General features: G+C 55.3%; 1 protein-coding gene across 1 annotated transcript; it reads left to right on the top strand.

The window, feature by feature from the left end:
• Positions 1-1821: 1821 nt before the first annotated feature.
• On the top strand, positions 1822-16003 carry LOC308514020 (TRIO and F-actin-binding protein-like; the record flags this gene model as incomplete). The annotated part of the gene is made up of 5 exons (XM_081084049.1): positions 1822-1935; positions 6359-6498; positions 7808-8003; positions 9029-9197; positions 13650-16003. The coding sequence occupies 5 exons, from the start codon at positions 1822-1824 to the stop codon at positions 16001-16003; spliced, it is 2973 nt and encodes a 990-aa protein (XP_080940175.1).
• Positions 16004-17798: the final 1795 nt, after the last annotated feature.

Genomic DNA, 17798 nt, shown 5'->3' on the forward strand with positions numbered 1-17798 from the left:
CACCTCCGCCCCGCCCCTTGTCCTCGGATCGTCCAATCGCACAGTCTTCATGTAAATAAAGAACCTAGAGAGAGCCTATGAGAGGGCGGCAGAGGCGTGGTCTTCCTCCTCCTCCCGGGCAATGTTCTGATTCATTGTTAAAATAAAGAGGCTGTGACCTCCGTGCCCAACCCTGGCACCCCCTTGTGCGTGGAAACTCGAGCCGAGGTTAGTTCTGCACATTGGAAAGGCTGGAGGGGAGGAGGGTAAGCGGGAAAAGGTAGCGGAGTGACGATATGGAGAGGGACTGGGGGGCTGGCTGCATGGAGAGAGGTCTAGGGGTCCATTCTCCGGGTGGGGCACCCGTGTCCTCTGCAGGTTTTTCATTGTTATACCCGCATCTAAACTGCATTTCAGAGAAGGATTCTGCCGATTGGTTGCGGGTGAGGGAGGAGGAAGCGGGAGCAGTGAGGGGGACATGGAGTAGAGTCCTCTACATCCGCTCCCAGGGAAATGAGCAGCGGTCTCCATCCCAGGAGATACTCCTTTATGTGGTCAGACTGGGAAAGAACTGCCGGGCTGGGCGGGACCAAGTCCCTCCTGGTCTACCACTGGGAGCTGGGAGCAGCGATGCTGGGAGGAGAGCCCAGAGAGGATCAGAGACCCCACCCTCCTCCCCATAGACCGTGCCCTGCTGCCTCCCAGGTCTGATGATGGAGAAGCCAAGAACCTTCGCCCTGGCTGCCCCAGCAGAGGACGTGAAATTCCCCAGCTCTCGGGTGAGATTGGCAAGGAAGGCCTGATTCCCTGGGACACTGGAGGAAATTCTCCAGGTGAGGAAAGTACCGGGCAGTGACTTGGGGTGCCATAGGGGAAGGTGTGTTTGGGAATATGGATTCCTCTCGCCCCACCCCCTCCTGGGGCTCTGTGTGGGTTAGGAGGGCATCTTCAAGTCACTCTTCTGTTGGGGCTACCCCCCCACCCCATAAGGGCATGACAATGGAGCTCCCAGGGGCACAGAAGGGACAGCCACAGGCACAAGTCAGAACACCAGGGTTCCTCTTTGGCCAGGCTCTGCCACAAACTTGCTGTGTGACTTTAGGTTGTTACTTTTGTTCATGACTTTGTCCTCAACTCTGAAAAGACCTGGCTGGCCTTTTGCCTCCCAGTATTCCCCCAAAGGACCTGTGTGGGTTGGCAGGGTGATCCAGTGCCCTTCACTTCCACCTCCTTGTGTGTGTGTTTGGGGGGTGGTGGGGAGGTACACAGACCTGGGTTTGAATCCAGTTCAGCCACTGGGGCCTTTCAAGTTATGGAACCTCTGTGAGCCTTCCTTGCTTCATCTGAAACTGACATGAATTTTATCCACAATGCAGGATAATTGTAAGGCACGGGCACTCCAACTTTGGGGTGCATGAGTGCCCTAGGAGACTTGTTTAAAATGCACACCCCTAGGCCTCACCTCCAGAGAGATTCTGAGTAGGCGGATCTGGGGAGAGACCTGGGAATATGCATTTTATAAACAGCTCTACTGGGTCTAGCAGGGTCCTCGGAACACACTCGGAGCAACACTGCAGTAATAACTAGGAAGCACGTGCCAAGTGCTTGGCAGAGTGCCTGGTGCTTAGTAGGTGCTTAATGGGTGTTTGTTGAGTGAATACATGAACAGATGGATACATGGATGAATAACCTTATTTCCTTGGTCTTTGTCTGTCCAGGGGGAAGCTGGGGCTGGGGTCCGGGTACACTACTAGCCAGTCACCTGGTCCTCGCCTCCCTGCTCCATTCTTCCCGGGCCCCACCAGTGGATTGCAGGAGCTGCGCTGGCCTGGCTCACCCAGTATGGAGGGGGAGGCTGGGAATGCCTCCTGCGCACACTGTGAGGCCAATGTGCTTGCCCAGAGCTGCTGTCAAAACTGCTTCCACCCTGAGGAGGCCTACAGAGCAAGGCACCAGGTGGGCTGGCGCTCCTGAGTGGTCGGGTGGTTTGGGATGGGGGCGTCGTGATGGGCTGGGGCCTGACTGGGACACTCACTTGCAGTTGAACCCAGACACTGGCTTTCCTCCTGGGCAGAGTCTCAGTTTTTCCATCTGTTCAGTGAAGTAGTGGGACCGTGTGAATGTTTCCCGAATGCCAGGCATTCTCCCGATTTTATGGGTTTGTGTTTTGTTTTTTTGCCATTGCCTCATGTAATCTATTACATACCTTATTCTTTAAATCAACTCCCTTTTTCGACTTCCACTAAAGAAGAACTTTACATCACCACCACAAATAGAAAACTAGGACCATATCCTTTACATAAAAGGTTAAAAAGAAGGAAAGAGAAAGATGAAAAACAGAAGTGTCTTTAAATTCTAACTAGAGAATTTGTTGGCCAAAGGTTCTGAACCTGAGTCCTGCTGTCTGTTAAAAAGGGAGGTTGGGGGGGCGGGGAAGGGGGGAGGTTGGCAGGTGCTAGAGAGATGTTCAAGATACCCCAGCAGCCACTGCAAAGGTTCTCCTTGAAGGTGTTGAAGGAGTGAAGCATTTTCTCACTTTGGGAACCATCTGGTCTTGGGTCAAGTCCCCGCACACATAAACCCAGAGCTCCTGGTTTACACGCTATGAGAAGCGTGGGACCCTGAATCTCCATGGGCCCATCAGCCTTGGTGCCTCATGGGCCTGTCATTCCCACAGGGTCCTGAGGCTCCTCTTAAGCCTGGCAGCCAGCACCATGCAGGGGGTTAGGCTCCGAAGTGACCGATATCAGTGAGGCATTGTTCAGCTTTGGAGCCACATGGCCAGCGTTCCAGGGCCAGGTTTGCCGTTCCGCCGTGTGACCGTGGGTCATTTACCCTCTGGCTTCACTGTCCTAAAGAGAAAAGGCAGCAAGGCTCCTCACTCAGGCATCTGGCGCTGCTTAGCCGCAGTCACAGGTGGCTAATTCAGTACGCCTTAGTTTCCCCTCCCTCCTTCCTGATCAGGCAAACCAACCCGGGAGATTCCTTTTTGCCCGTCCTGATACCTGTAGTAACAGCTCCCCTCCCCCTAAGTTCAGGGAACAGCGGCCGGAAAGCTCAGTGAGTCCATCTCCCATGCAAATCACCTTCTCCTAATGGGTGGGGAGATGGCAAGTCAGGAACAGGAGAAGAAATTTTGATTCAGACAGGTTTGGGTTCTAGGGTTAGTCCCTCCACTTCCTGCCTGAGACGGGCCAGTTCACATGTGCACACATATTGAATAGGTGCTTCACGTGTGCCAGGCATGATGCTAGATGCTGGGGAAACAGTGATAAGTAACACAGACACAGTCCCTGGTTCACGGGGCTTGCAAACTAGCAGGAGAAATGGAAACTAACTAATCGTGCCAAGAATTACGGTTGTGGTAAAGGTAGTAAGGAATAGCAAGTGGCATGAGGATCAATGATTGGTTTCTCCAAGGAAATGACCTTTCAGCTGCTTGGTAAAGGCTATGTGGGGACATTGGCCAGTGAAGTTAGGGGAAGAGGAGAGGAAGGGAACAGTAGGTGCAAAGGCCCTGAGGCAGAAAGGAGGAGGCACATTGGAGGATGGAGAGAGGCCACCAAGAGGGAGAGGCACAGGAACTCCAGGACAGTGTCGGAGAATGAGGTGGGGGCTGGTCTCTCTGGGCTTCCTGGGGCCTTGTAGACATGCTGACTTCCAACTTTTTCCTGAGAGGCATGGGAGCCACAGAAGATTTTAAATGGGAGTGATGTGATCAGATTTGCATTTTCCAAAGTCACTTTGACTGCAGGACAGAGAATGGAGTGCAGGGAGTGAGAGTAAATCAAGGTGACCAGTGAGGAAACGGTGTTACTCCTGCCAAAGATGATGGAGACTTTGAGATGGAGAGAAATGGACACATTCCAGAACTAATTGAACAGGGGAATCTAAAGGATTTGGTACCTGAGGCACGTGGAGGGGTGAAACATGGCTGACTTCTAAGTTATTTCCTGAGGCAGGTACTTGGGGTAGGAAATCCATCGGGAGTGGCTGGGGGCGGTGAGTGAGAGGTGCCTGTGGGCCACACTGTAGATGAGGGAAGTCACTGAGTTATGGAGCTGAGGAGCCAGACCTCAGTGGGAGATAAAGGCTCTCGAATCATCAGGATCTGACACTGATGAAAAGTCTTGCTCATGGATAGGTGGTTTCAAACCTGTAGAGTCACAAAATCTGTGTTTGAGAAGCATCCCCAGCCTGGATGGGGCCGTGTGGGGCCCCGCTGGGGCCTTAGTTAACCTGGCTCCAGCTCTTCCCTGGGGGCCTGGAAAGATACCTCTTGCGGGTGGAAATAATTCTGACATCTTTACCTTGGAATATGCAGGAATGGCCCAGGCCCCTCCCCGAAGCTTGTTCTGGCTCCCCTGGGATCCCAGCTCTGGATCTGCCTCTACTCTGTTCTCAGCTGAGTCCCACAGGCCGGGGGAGGGCTTATCCCTGGAAATCACAGGGCCTGGAGCAGGTCACGGCCAGGTTCTGGATGGAGGGTGGGAGCCTCGCTGGGAGGGTCGCGCTGTGTGCCAGGTACTGCACATCCCTTTTTAAAGTATTCCTATGTGTGTTTAACATTCTATTGATTCAACACTAATAAAATTATCTTTCATCTTTATACGTTACCTATTATATTTAAGATGTACAAACTAGACAATGTTCTAAGCCCCTTACAAATATTAACTCCTTTCATTCTCGCAGCACCCCTAGGAGGTGGGTCCTCTTATCATCCCGGTTTTATAGATGAGAAAACCAGGCTCAGAGAGGGGAAGCCACAGGCTGAGGTCACCTAGCTGGGAAGTGGAGGTGCCAGGATTGGGCTTGATGTCTGTCTGAGGCCAGAGCCTGTGCTGACCCGCCAGACAGGAAATCAGAGCCAGGGACTGGCTGCTGGGCTGCTCAAGTGGGCGATGGGTATGATGGGGGCTGGGGGTGAGAGCAGGAAGGAAGTGCCATGCTTGGCTGGGGTCTTATTTGGCTCAGCTGGGCTCGGACCCCTTGGCAATGCCCAGCAAGCTGCTCCCGCCTCATTCATGCTGCGAGGTCCCTGGGGTGGCCCAGGCGCCAGGCCGGGCTGTGGATCTGACACCTCCCGCTACGAGCTCTGATCAGAATCTGGCTCCAGGGCAGGGGGCGAAACTGAACCCAGACGGGCTCCTCTGGCTTGGATGGCATGGCAGACACCCTAGCCCCACTCCTTGGCCTTGCCCAGGACCTGCCAGGGGCCACCTTCTTGGAACCCAGAGAGTCTGTGCCCACCCCGGGGTTGTGTCCAAGCTGTGGCCTCAGCCCTGAGCTCTGGGCTCCAGGGTCCCCAGGGAGCGCAGGCCCAGGCCCCCGCCCTGCCAGCTCTCAGGTGAGCTGTGGGGATCAGGTTCCTGTGGTTTCATGTCCTGCATTGTTCTTGGCTGGGCCCCGGCTTATGAAACAGTAATGAGGGGCCCCTGCTCCCGCAGCCGGCCCCTCTAAGGTTTCTGCTGCCTCGGCCGCCGCCGCCACGGCCCAGAGTCGGGGCCTGGGAGGGCCGCAGCGTGGGGGCCTGAGCCGGAGCCCCCCGGGGACGAGGGTGCTGACAGCCGCCAGCCGCCACCGCCGGAGCCCGCCGTCCAGGTAACCCGAGAGGAGGCGGGGTGCAGGGTGCTGTGGCCGCTGTCTCCCACCACCAGGGGAGGGCCCTGCCACCCCAGGAGGTGGGGAGGAATGGGGGGGCCTTCCCGGAGGTGAGCAGCCGTTCCCCCTGGGTGAGCCCAGCACCAGCCTTCACAGGTGTGGCCTCAGTGAGGGCGGAGGGAGAGAGAGCCAGCCGTCAGCTCAGGGCCTCACCTCCACCCTGGGGCCCCCTGCCCTCCTTCAGTGGGCAGATCTCTCCGATGAGGCCTTCTTTCCCCATCTCCTCCCTCAGACAGCCTCTTCCTCCCTCCCTCTGCAGGCTGGTTTAACCCTTCTTCCCCACCCGCCTTCCTCCTCCTTTCCAGCTACAGAAAGCTCTTTGGTCCCTTCTGTGCACGTCATGTCCCCAGGCACACACACCTACATATGTGCCAACACATATAAAGGAACTTGCATGCACTTATGCAAACATGCACTAGTGTACCCCCCGGCCTTGCATACACATGCATGCACATGTGCACAGCTGCACACACACAGGCCTTTACACGCCCACATACCTGTACACACGTGTGCATGCACACACTGTACCTCGGTCTGCCCTCAGCCTGGATCCCCAGGGGCGCTTCCAGCCTGATGGACAGCTCTCCTGAGAAGTCTGAGATCCTAGGAGGAGATGCCTGGAGACTTCCACACCGCCTGGTGGGGGGAGGGGCCGCGCAGGGGGAGGGGAGCCCCCACGTGGGCCATGAGGTGCCTCCTCTCTGCAACTCTGTCCCAGGAGCCCGGGAGCCCTCCAGGTGCGGAGGCACCCTACTGCGACCTGCCCCGCCGCCCGCCTGCATCTGAGGACCTGCACAGAGCCTCAACCTCTGGGTGCCAGTCTGTGGTGGGCCTCGGCCTTGGGCCAGAGTCCGAGAGGTGGGTAGAGGTCCAGGGCCTGGGGAGGGGCTCCCTGGGGTAGCCCTCACTTACCCCACCCCACACCCCTTCACAATGGCAGCGTCTGTCTATGGTGGCTGCTAGCGTGGGTCACATGGTCAGTCCATACAGCTGGGCACACGGGCATGTCCCTGGGGCCCTAGCTCAGCTTTATTCCAGGGTGCAGAGCACCCACGCACCCACCCTACCCTGGGCATGGCTCACAGCCTGCTTACATTTCCTTGTTCTCTTTGCACAGCTTTAAAAAATTAAACAGGTTTACCACCCACCTGTCTGACTGTGCATGGCTCCCGGCTCTGGGATTCCCTCCACCCCCATCCTGAGCTGTACTGAAGTCCCCTTGGGGCCGAGGGGCTTTGGGAGGGCATGGCTGAGGGTCTAGAAACCTGGGGTCCTGTTTCAACTTCATCCCTGTTGGGCTGTGGGACCTTGGACAAGTTATTCCCTCACTCTGTGCCTCAGTTTCCCCATTTGAAAAATAAGAAGAATTGAATCAAACCAGCATTGCTTTGGGAACATGGGTTCCTCACAGGTAGACATTTTTAAAAAAACCAAAACCTCTGCCATCAAATAGTTTCAGAAAGTCTGAGATCCACAGAGTTGGATGTCTTTCTTGCAGGACTTGTCAAAGCCTGTAGTATGCAGACATGCATTGTGCTTCTGAAGGGGGGAGGTAGACGTGTGTAGTATGTCCCAAAGTTATTTGACTGCAGGCCTCTTTCTTGGGGGTCAGAACCCCTTTCCATCTTGTAGGCCAATCCGTGAGCCACTCCTTGGGGATACTGCCAGCTCTAAGCCTGCTAAGGCCTGTGGCCACCCTCGCTGGCTTTCCCTAAGCAGGGCTTTCTCTGCAGCGCCCTCCCTTGGTATCCAGACTGGTGCCCCTGCCACTGCCCTTGGAGCTCTGCTGCCTCTCAGAGCCCCCCATTAGCGCAGCACAGTTATGTCTGGGCTTCCTGAGCTGGGGTCCCCACTGCTGCTCCAGTGACAGAGGGTCGAGGCTGGCGCCACAGCCCTGGTTCACAGTGCAGTGCTGCCCTTTTCTAGTTCTGTGATCTTGGCCAGTCCCTGGGCCTCTCATAGCCTCAGTTTCTTCATCTGTAAAATGGGAATCATTACACTCATTTCAAAGAGAGGCTGTTGTAGCTAAGCCAGGCAGACATAGAGAGCCCTGTGTCAGCTCCCTCTTCCCCTGTAACGTGAGGTGTGTGTGTACCTGGATGGGGGTGTTACTTCTTAATTCCCATAACTTTTGGGGAAAAAGTCATGTGTCTGTCTCCTCCCTCAGGAGGCCGGCGACAGGGCTCCCTGCAGACCAGGAGCAGGGAGCCACCCCCAGGAGCAGGAGCTGGGACTCCGAGGCAGTGCCCTATCTGGAGGGCCCAGCCTCCTCCCTGTGCAGCTTCGACGAGGGCCCTGACTCTGCCAGTAGCTCCAGCCCTGACTGTGACTCCCCTGATGATACCAGCAACTCGTCCTCTGTGGTGAGCTAGGGGCGGGAGGCTGAGGGCACGAACAGATCATCCCTCTGTGCCAGCCCCAAACTCCCAGAGGAGGGCTGGGCCTCACACTAGGGACCTGTGCCAAGGGCCCCTGGAGGCCTAGTGCGTCAGGCTGCCCCGACCACCCCACCTGGGAGAGGTAGGGGCCGGTGCAGGAGGGCCGGGCTCTGCCTATGAAATAATGGAGGAAGGAGTTTTGGTTGATGGGCGCTCCTTGTGAATCACCAATGGGCTCAGGTTGCCAAAAACTCTCAGGTCACAGGTCACAGAGGGCCAGGGGGTTGGGTGTTTTGTCCAGAGCAAGGATGGGGTTGGTCCTGGCCCTGCCTTGGTTACACACCACTGCACCCTATGACCAGCGCTGGCAGAGGACAGAGGGAAGGGAGTAGGCTGGGGGTGGGGTGGGTGCTGGGCAGAGCTGGGCCGTTTCCCTGAGAGAAGAAGGGAATCAGGAACTTCCTGGGCATTCACCCCTCAGGGGGCCGCCCCGGGTAGAAGAGGCAGACTGTCTGTGAGACCTCCAGGAGGACGTGACAGGGAAGTGATGAGGCGGCCAGCATGGGCTCAGGAAGGCTCACCACCTGCTTTATGGCCCTATTTGGGGGCAAGAAATCTGAGACTCAGAGAAGGGAAGCAATTTAGTGGAAGCTGTACATCTGGGAAATGGCAGGGCGAGGCTTTGAAACGACTTCTCTCTGGATCATGGGGTTGTCTCTGGGGCGGGGACTGCTGTGCCAAGGCCCTCCTACCACATGGCGTCCCCTGGGCTCAAGTCCCCGCCCACATAAACCAGTTGTGTGATTCGGGCAAGTTCTTGGCTCCACAGACTGCCTCCCTCAGGAGTTGATTCCAGATGAGTTGAGTTGACACCTAAGAGCCCAGCATAGTGGTGGGTATACAGTAGGTGCTCTTTCAATGCCAGGTCCTTTCCTTCCTTCTACCCATCTCATGCTGGGGGTCTCTCTTCTTAACCTCCAAGCACGCTTTCTCCTCTCCTTCCCTGGCAGGACTGGGACGTTGTCAAAAGGCAGGAGGAGGCCCCCGGCAGGGACGAGATCACCGAGATGATCCCTCGGAAGCTGCAGGAGGGGTCAAGAGCTGACAGCACCCAAAGGGCTCCGTCCGTCCTCACCCGGTCCCCTGTGGGAGGAGACACTGCGAGCCAACGGAAGGAGGGTGAGTCCTTCTGCCGGACCAGGTTGGTTCCTGTGACTGGATGGAGTGATTGCCAGGGGCCATCTGGGTCCCTGGGCATGTCTCACTTTGCTGGCTCAAGTCCTAATAATAGTAACAGTCTCATCTAATGATGGAGCAGGCATGCGTCCATGCAACCTGCTTTATACACATCTCCCGCCATTGGTGGGCTAGGATCTTCAGGTTGCAAGCGACAAAGTAGCTGAGTAAAAAGTCGAGGGGGAGCCTGACCAGCATGGCTCAGTGATTGAGTGTTGACCGACGAATCAGGAGGTCATATTTCAAGTTTCCGGTTTTGGGCTCGATCCCCAGTGTGGGGCATGCAGGAGGCAGCCGATCAATGATTCTGTCTCATCATTGATGTTTCTATCTCTCTCCCTCTTCCTTCCTCTCTGAAATCAATTAAAAAATAGATTTTTTTTAAAAAAAAAGTCTAGGGGGAGATGACTTCAGGCATAGCTGGATCCAGGTGCAAACAGTATCAGAAATCCGGCCTCTGCTCCGCTTTCTTCTGTGATGGCTTCATTCTCAGCCAGACCCTCCCCCATAGTGACATGATGAGCAGCAGCAGTGCCAGGCTGTATCCTACTTGCTTATCAACTTCCACAAACAGAAGGTACAATCTTCCCAACAGATGTAGCTAAAGTCCTAGGAAGGCTTCTCCAGGGGACCCAGCTTGGGTCATGTGCCCAATCAGGGGATCAGGGGTAGGGTCAGCCCCCTGCACAAACCTATGGCTTGAGAGGGGGGAAGAGGAGGTGGCCCAAAGGAAATCAGGGTGGTGTTCCCAAGGGAAGGGGCAAGGCTGCTGGTCAGGCCAAGCCCAGAGAGTCACGTGAGGCTGGCTCCCACAGCTCGGGCCCTCCCATCACTGCTGCACTGTGTTGCTCCTGATCTGCATTTCCAGCATTGTCAGGGTTCGGGGATATGGGCCCGAGCATCCAGGTCCTACCCTGGTGGGCAGGCCTGGCTTCCTATGGCTCCTACAGCATCCAATCATCAAACATGCCAGTGCTAACTATGCACAAACCTGGTACCAGACAGTGGGTGTTCAGGAGGAATTACCCGGTCCCTGCCCAGACAGCTCGTCCCCCAGTACAGCAGCCCAGGACGGAGGAGGAGCAGAAGCGTGTGCCCTGCTGTGAGCAAAGGGCTGTGTGGGAAGTGGGGGCAGAGGACAAAGAGCTTCCTTCCAGCCAGCGAGGGACTCACAGAGGAGTGGCTCCTGGACGTGGTGCTCTGGCTGAGGAAACAGCCTGGCCACGGCTTGGAGGTGTGAATGGGGAGTGCTCTGGAAGGTGCAGCTAGAGCACAGTTGCTCAGACCACCCTGGGCCAAGGAGTTTGGACTCACTTCTCTAAGGAGTAGGGAGCCATAGGAGGATTTGGAGGAGAGGAGTGATATGTTTGGACCTGAGCCTAAGGAAATTCACCAGGGCGAAGTGTAAAGGATGGAGTGGAGCACGACGAGGCTGAGAAACCAGTAAAGGGACTGTTGCAGCCACTGTAGTGATAACTGATTCAGGCAGGAGTCACCGGCTGATGCTAAATTCCTGGGTGAAAGATATTCACCCAGGATATTCACACGATCTCAAAGTATCACCCCTCAGATTGCACATCGATTACAGAGGGAAAAGGCACCCTTAGGATGGGAAGATCTGGCAGATCTTCCTTAACCAAGTGGCCGCTCAGCATCCCAGCGGGGGCAAAGTGGCGTCAGGTGCCCCCATGTGATGCACGGGGCGGGGGGTGGAGGGGTCACAGCATCCTTTCCAAGTCTTCTGGCTGAAAGTGCACCGCCTGCATCTGGTCCCACCAAAATAGCAGACAAACCCAAACTGAGGGACTGTTTGCAAAATAACTGGCAGGACTCTTTAAAAAAAATTTTTTTTAATGATTGATGAGAAAGGAGAGAGAGAGAGAGAGAGAGAGAGAGAGAGAGAGAGAGAGAGAGAAACATCATCAGTTGCCTCCCACATGCTCCCCGACCAAGAATAGAGCTCGAAACCTTTTGGTCCATGGGACGACACTTCAACCAGCTGAGCCACCCGGCCAGGGCTGACAAGACTCTATGAAAGACGAAAAAGGCCTAGGGAACTATTCTCGAATAAAAGAGGCTACAGAGGCAGAGAAGCAAATGCCATGTGGGATCCTGGAGTGGAGCAAGGATAGGAAAAGCTATAACTCTGGAAGACATTATTGTGACAGCCAGGGAATTTGAATATGAAGTGTATGTTAGATAACGGTTTCGGGCCCACGCTGTATTTCCTGAGTGCGGTGATGGGAGGAAATGGTCCTTGTTCATAGGAGATGCATTAGGAGAGCATAGGGGGTGAAGTGTCATGAGGTCTTCAACTCTCACATGTTCAACAAGATAGATGACAGGAGGACAGAGAGACACAGGTAGATGACAGGTAGGTAGGTAGGCAGATGCGAGGATAAAGCAGATGAGACAAACTGTTAACAGCTGGTCACTCTGGGTGAAGAATTGCTCTCTGGGTGATGGACGCACCATTCCTGTAACCACTCTGTAGCCCCTTGCAATTGTCCAGGGGAGAGATGGAGAAACCTGAATTAGGGCGGTGGCTGTGGGTGAGGAGCGGACAGAGAAGGAGAGAGGTTTAGGAGGTGGACTTGATGGGACTGGGGACAGGAGAACACACGGTCCCAGCTTCTGGTCTGGGTGTCTGTGTGGATGGCGATGCCTTTCACTGACCATGGAGAACTGGGGAGGAGGTGCAAGCAGTGTGGGCCGAGGTGGATCCAGAGCCTGGGAAGAGGTGTAGATTCAGGGAAGAGGTGTAGATTCAGGGAAGAGGTGTAGATTCAGGGAAGAGGTGTAGATTTGGGGAAGAGGTGTAGATTCAGGGAAGAGGTGTAGAGTCAGTTGCTCAGTGGTGGGTCAGGACCATTCTCTGGCTACTCCTTTGCTGATGCCTCTTCCTCCGCTCGACCTTCAAATATGGATGCCCCAAAGCCTGGTCCTGGGCTCTCTTCTCTCCCCTCTCTGACAACTTGACAACACCTGGCTGTCAACGCTATCTGGAAAAATCGGCATCTCCTGGGTTCACACCTCTGGCCTTGATCTCTCCCCTGACCTCTATCTAGTTCATTGTACAACTGACCTCTTCACTGGGTGTAGGATAGCACCTCACACTCAACACAGCTTCCTCATTTCACTCATTCGATAAGTATTTATCAAGCACCTACTGTGTGCCAGGCCCTGTCCTAGTGCTAGAGAGCCAGAGGGGAGAAGACAGACAAGACCCAGTCCCTGGAGCTGGCCCTCCAGTGGAGAGAAGCTGGCAGAAAACAAACAGGAAGCCAGAGCAGAGAGCAGCAACTGCTTTTGGGAGAATTAAGACAGGGAACGGTGAGAGTGACTGGCCAGGTGGACAGGGAGTGATGGCGAACCTATGACCTGCGAACTCATTTTTTTGGTTGATTTTTCTTTGTTAAATGGCATTTAAATATATAAAATAAATATCAAAATGTAAGTCTTTGTTTGACTATGGTTGCAACTATCAAAAAATTTCTATATGTGACACGGCACCAGAGTTAAGTTAGGGTTTTTCAAAATGCTGACACGCTGAGCTCAAAAGGTTCGCCATCATTGGCCTGGAGGGCGGGGGAGTGGCATTGTGGCTGATCTGAGTTCACAAGCAGAAGGAACAACCAGTACAGAGGCCCTAAGGAGTGGACGGGTTCTGGGTTCGAGAAGCAGAGGAAAATGGGTGGAGAGGAGGCCACCAGCCACCTAACTCTCCCTCCAAACCTGTTTCTCCTGCAGTCTGTTCTGTGTCACCACCCGCCCAGCAGCTGGGCCCCAAATCCTGATTCCTTTCTTCCTTCACCCTTTCGACCACCAGCAGCTCTGCTCAGCGCTGCCTTCAAAACACACCTCCAATCTGTCCCCGTCTTGCTGCCTCTACCATAACCCCCTGGCCAAGCCATCATGGCTGCCGCTGGCCGGCATTATTGCCAGAGCCCCTCAACCTCTCCCGCTCCTGCTGGCCCCTTCAGGCCATTCCCCCCACAGCAGCTGGAGCCATCTTTTAAAACATTAATCAGATCTTGTCACCTCACCGCCCCATCCCACTGCCCTGTCCCCTCAGGCCCTGGGGAGGCTGTGGTGAGAATAACACATGGAGAGCCAGAGCCTCCCTGGTGTGAATGGGTGACAGGCACCTGCTTTCTTGCTCTTAAACACATGAGCAGTGGGGGGGGGGGGGGCCTCCTCTCTGACCTGCTGATCAAAGGCAGTCACCTCCGCCGTCCACCTGGTGGCAGGGGCCCAAATTGCAGGCAGGGTGCCAAGGCCCAGGAGAAATTAGCCAAATCCAAGACGCTAGGAACTCCTTGACATCCCTCATGGGGCATCTCTCAGTTTGCAAAGCACACGCTCCCTCACCGTGCATTGCCTCTTCTCTCTTAGATACGGGTGGTGGGAGCCGAAGCGCCGGGCAGCACTGGGCGAAGCTCCGGGGAGAAAGTGGGCACTTCTTGGAGCGGCACCGGGCTTCCTCTGCGACACCACAGAGCGGACCTCGAAGTACCACCCCCCAGGCTTCCTCTCTCCATCGCTCTGCCCAAAGGGACGCTGCCCAGACGGCTTCCGTACAACTCGATGCCCCCCGAGCTTCCTCTCCCTCCCAAGCAGCCCAACGGGACAGCCCCAGAACCTCGTCCACCCAACGGGACACCCCCAGGGCTTCTTCCACGCAGCAGAGCACCCCCAGAACGGCCTCTCCCTCAAGAATCACCCAACGGGATAGTTCTAGAACCTCATCCACCCAACGGAGCAATCCTCGAGTTTCCTCTTCCCCCAGAGCCGCCCAACAGGACAACTCCAGAACCTCTTCTACCCAACAGGACAACCCTCAGACTTCTTTTTCTGCATGTACTTCTCAACAGGAAAACTCCAGAACTTCCTGTGCCCAGAGGGACAACCCCAGAGGCTCCTCTCCCAACCGGACCACCCAGCGGGAAAACTCCAGAACTTCCTGTGCCCAGAAGGACAACCCCAGAGGCTCCTCTCCCAACCGAACCACCCAGCGGGAAAACTCCAGAACTTCCTGTGCCCAAAAGGACAACCCCAGAGGCTCCTCTCCCAACCGGACCACCCAGCGGGAAAACTCCAGAACTTCCTGTGCCCAGAGGGACAACCCCAGAGGCCCCTCTCCCAACCGGACCACCCAGCGGGAAAACTCCAGAACATCCTGTGCCCAGAGGGACAACCCCAGAGGCTCCTCTCCCAACCGGACCACCCAGCGGGAAAACTCTAGAACATCCTGTGCCCAGAGGGACAACCCCAGAGGCTCCTCTCCCAACCGGACCACCCAGCGGGAAAACTCCAGAACTTCCTGTGCCCAGAGGGACAACCCCAGAACCTCTTCTACCCAACGGAACAACCCGCAGTCCTCTTCCTTCCGGCGGGACCACCCCGGGAGCTCCTCCCCTCAGTGCTGCACCCCAAAGAACAATCCTGGGCCATCATCTCCCCATCGCTCCACCCAGCGGAATAACCCCAGGAATCCTTCTCCCCATCGTACTAACAAAGACATCCCCTGGGCCTCCTTTCCCCTCCGGCCCACCCAGAGCGATGGTCCCCGGACCTCCTCCCCATCCCGCTCCAAGCAAAGCGAGGTTCCCTGGGCCTCTATCGCCCTTCGGCCAACCCAAGCTGACAGGCCTCAGACCTCATCTCCCACCAAACCAGCTCAGCGTGACTCCCCCCAGTCCTCCTCGGGCGCTCCCCAGCACAACTCACCAGCCCGGGCCTCTTCTTCCTCGCACAACCCCGGCCCCCACAGTGCCCCCCGGACTTCCACGCCTCTGTACCTCACCCGAGGGGCATCCCAGACCTCTTTCGAGTCCTCCCAGCCTCCCTGGGCCGTGTGCATTGGACACCGGGATGCCCCCCGAGCCTCTTCGCCTCCTCGCTATTTGCAATATGACCCGTTTCCCTTCTTCCCAGACCCCCACGCCTCTGAGAGTGAATCCACTCACCACGAGCCGCCCTATATCCCCCCGGCCGTGTGCATCGGACACCGCGATGCTCCCCGGGCCTCCTCACCCCCTCGCCACACCCAGTTCGACCCCTTCCCCTTCCTCCCGGACACATCAGATGCTGAGAACCAGTCGCCCCAGCATGACCCTCCCCAGTTCCCCCCGCCTGTGTGTATCGGATACCGAGATGCACCCCGGGCCTCCTCCCCTCCTCGCCAAGCCCCTGAGCCCTCCCTCCTGTTCCAGGATTTCCCCAGGGCCAGCACCGAGAGCCTTGTCCCCTCCACAGACTCCCTGCACGAGCCCCCCCACATCCCCACCCCTGTGTGCATTGGGCACCGAGATGCACCCTACTTCACGTCCCCCCCACGCCAGGCCCCCGAGCCCTCCCTCTTCTTTCAGGACCCCCCTGGGACTAGTATGGAGAGCCTGGCCCCCTCCACGGACTCTCTGCATGGCTCCCCAATGCTGCCCCCCCAAGTGTGCATCGGGCACCGGGATGCACCTCGAGCCTCCTCCCCACCCCGCCACCCACCCAGTGACCTAGCCCTCCTGGCACCCTCACCTCCTCCAGGCAGCTCAGGGGGCTCCCGGGGCTCAGCACCCCCTGGGGAGACCAGGCACAACTTGGAGAGGGAGGAGTACTCCGTGCTGGCCGACCTGCCCCCGCCCAGGAGGCTGGCACAGAGGGAGCCAGGGCCCCAGGGCAGCAACGGGGGCCGGACCCGCAGCCCTGGCCGCGCAGAGGTGGAGCGCCTCTTCGGGCAAGAGCGCAGGTGAGCCCAGGGTGGGGTCAGCCAGGTGGGCTGGGGAGGAGCCTCGGCAGCAGGACAGGTGGAAGGTTCAAGGCTTAGGTGGCCAGATGGAAAGGATTGTCTCCTGCCCTGCCACTTACTGGCCGTGTGACCTTGGGCCAGTCACTTCATCTCTTTCCCTAAGTTAAGAGGTTTTTTTGACAATGAAGTGATATTGTGCATAGCCTGGTGGTTAAGAGCAAAGACCAGGGTCAGGCAGGCTGGGTTCAATCCCGGGTCAAAGCCACTCCCCATCTTTGTGACCTGGTAAAGCTACTGCCTGAGCCTCAATGTCCTCATCTGTAAAATTTGAACGGTATACATTCATTGAAATGAGGTTAAGCTCTCCAACCCTTAATGTGATCCATAGTCACAGGTTTGTTTATTTTTTCCCCTCCTTCTGTGAGGGAAGAAAGTGCCCATGATTTTTTTCTGCCTTAACAAAGAAGACTCATGGCTACCCATGCCTCTTGGAAGAGATGTCAGTTTAAACTATATAGCCAGAGCCATTATTGTAATGAAGAGAACTCAGAATCACAGGCCTTTTAGAGGTTAAAGGTTACTTTCCTGGGATGTGGTGACAAGCCCTAAGTCCAGGCACCCTGGAGTGCTGGTCCTGGGGCCACTCACACAGCCCCGGGAGGGGAAGCATTACCCCTGCTCGGCCGAGATTTCTCTCTCCAGCAGTCCCAGCCTCCGGAGTTTTCAGGACCAGGGTTGGAATTCCATTAGTCAGGGTTGAAAGAACAGCAAACAAGTAGGTCTGGAAGTCTCAACGCTCTCAGTGTATAATGAATTATAGCGTATTTACCAAGACCATCACCACAACCCAAATTTAGAACATTTCCGTCACCCTAAAGAGCGGGTGATGTTTTACATCCAGAACTCCTCTCTCTGTCGTCCCTGAGGCAACATTTTATCTTAGGTTAGAATCTGTGCGAGAAATCTTATCTCTCATTCTTCAAATTTCCGTTTCTTTCTTGTTTTTGTTTTTGTTTTGTTAATCCTCACGTGAGGATATTTTCCCCCATTGATTTTTAGAGATAGTGGAAGGGAGGCGGGGAGACAGAAAGAGAAAAAAACAGCTGTGAGAGAGACCATTGATTGATTGGTTGCCTCCTGGGGATTGAGCCTGCGACCCTTCAGTCCTAAGGCTCAGATTTCCTTTTTACAGTAACTTCAATCCATTTACTATCCAGATGACAACCTTTAAGGTCTCCAGCATTAATATAATTATTTCTTTGGCCTTTTAAAAATTAAACAGACACTAATTTTTAAAGCAGTTTTAGGCTCACAGCAAAGCTAAGTGGAAAGTACAGAGAATTCCCATACGTCCCATTTCCCCCCCACGCCTGGACTCCGCTCACTATCAACAACCTGACCAGAGGGTACATTTGCTAGAAACCATGAACCGATACGGACACGTCATTAGCATCCAAAGTCCATAGTTTACGTTAGGTTCACTCCTGGTGCTGTACATGCCAGGGGTTTGGACAAATATACGACACGGATCCACTATTATGGTATCATACGGAATAGCTTCACTGCCCTAAAACCCCCTTTGTCTTTGCCTTTTTATGACGACTATTTTTAGTCAGACGTCAGTTTGTGTACTTTAACTTTTATCTGATAACTCAGTAGGAACACTAAAGTCTTTAAACCTAAGTTAAATTTTCTTTCTTTTTTTCCTACTGGGGTAACTTTTAGAGAGAGAAAGGTTTATAATAAAAGTCCAGAATATGTTTATACTTTTATTAATCATTTAATTGTTTTTACACATA

This window comes from Myotis nattereri, assembly GCF_964212035.1.
Source record: "Myotis nattereri genome assembly, chromosome: 2".
NCBI classification, from domain to species: domain Eukaryota; kingdom Metazoa; phylum Chordata; class Mammalia; order Chiroptera; family Vespertilionidae; genus Myotis; species Myotis nattereri.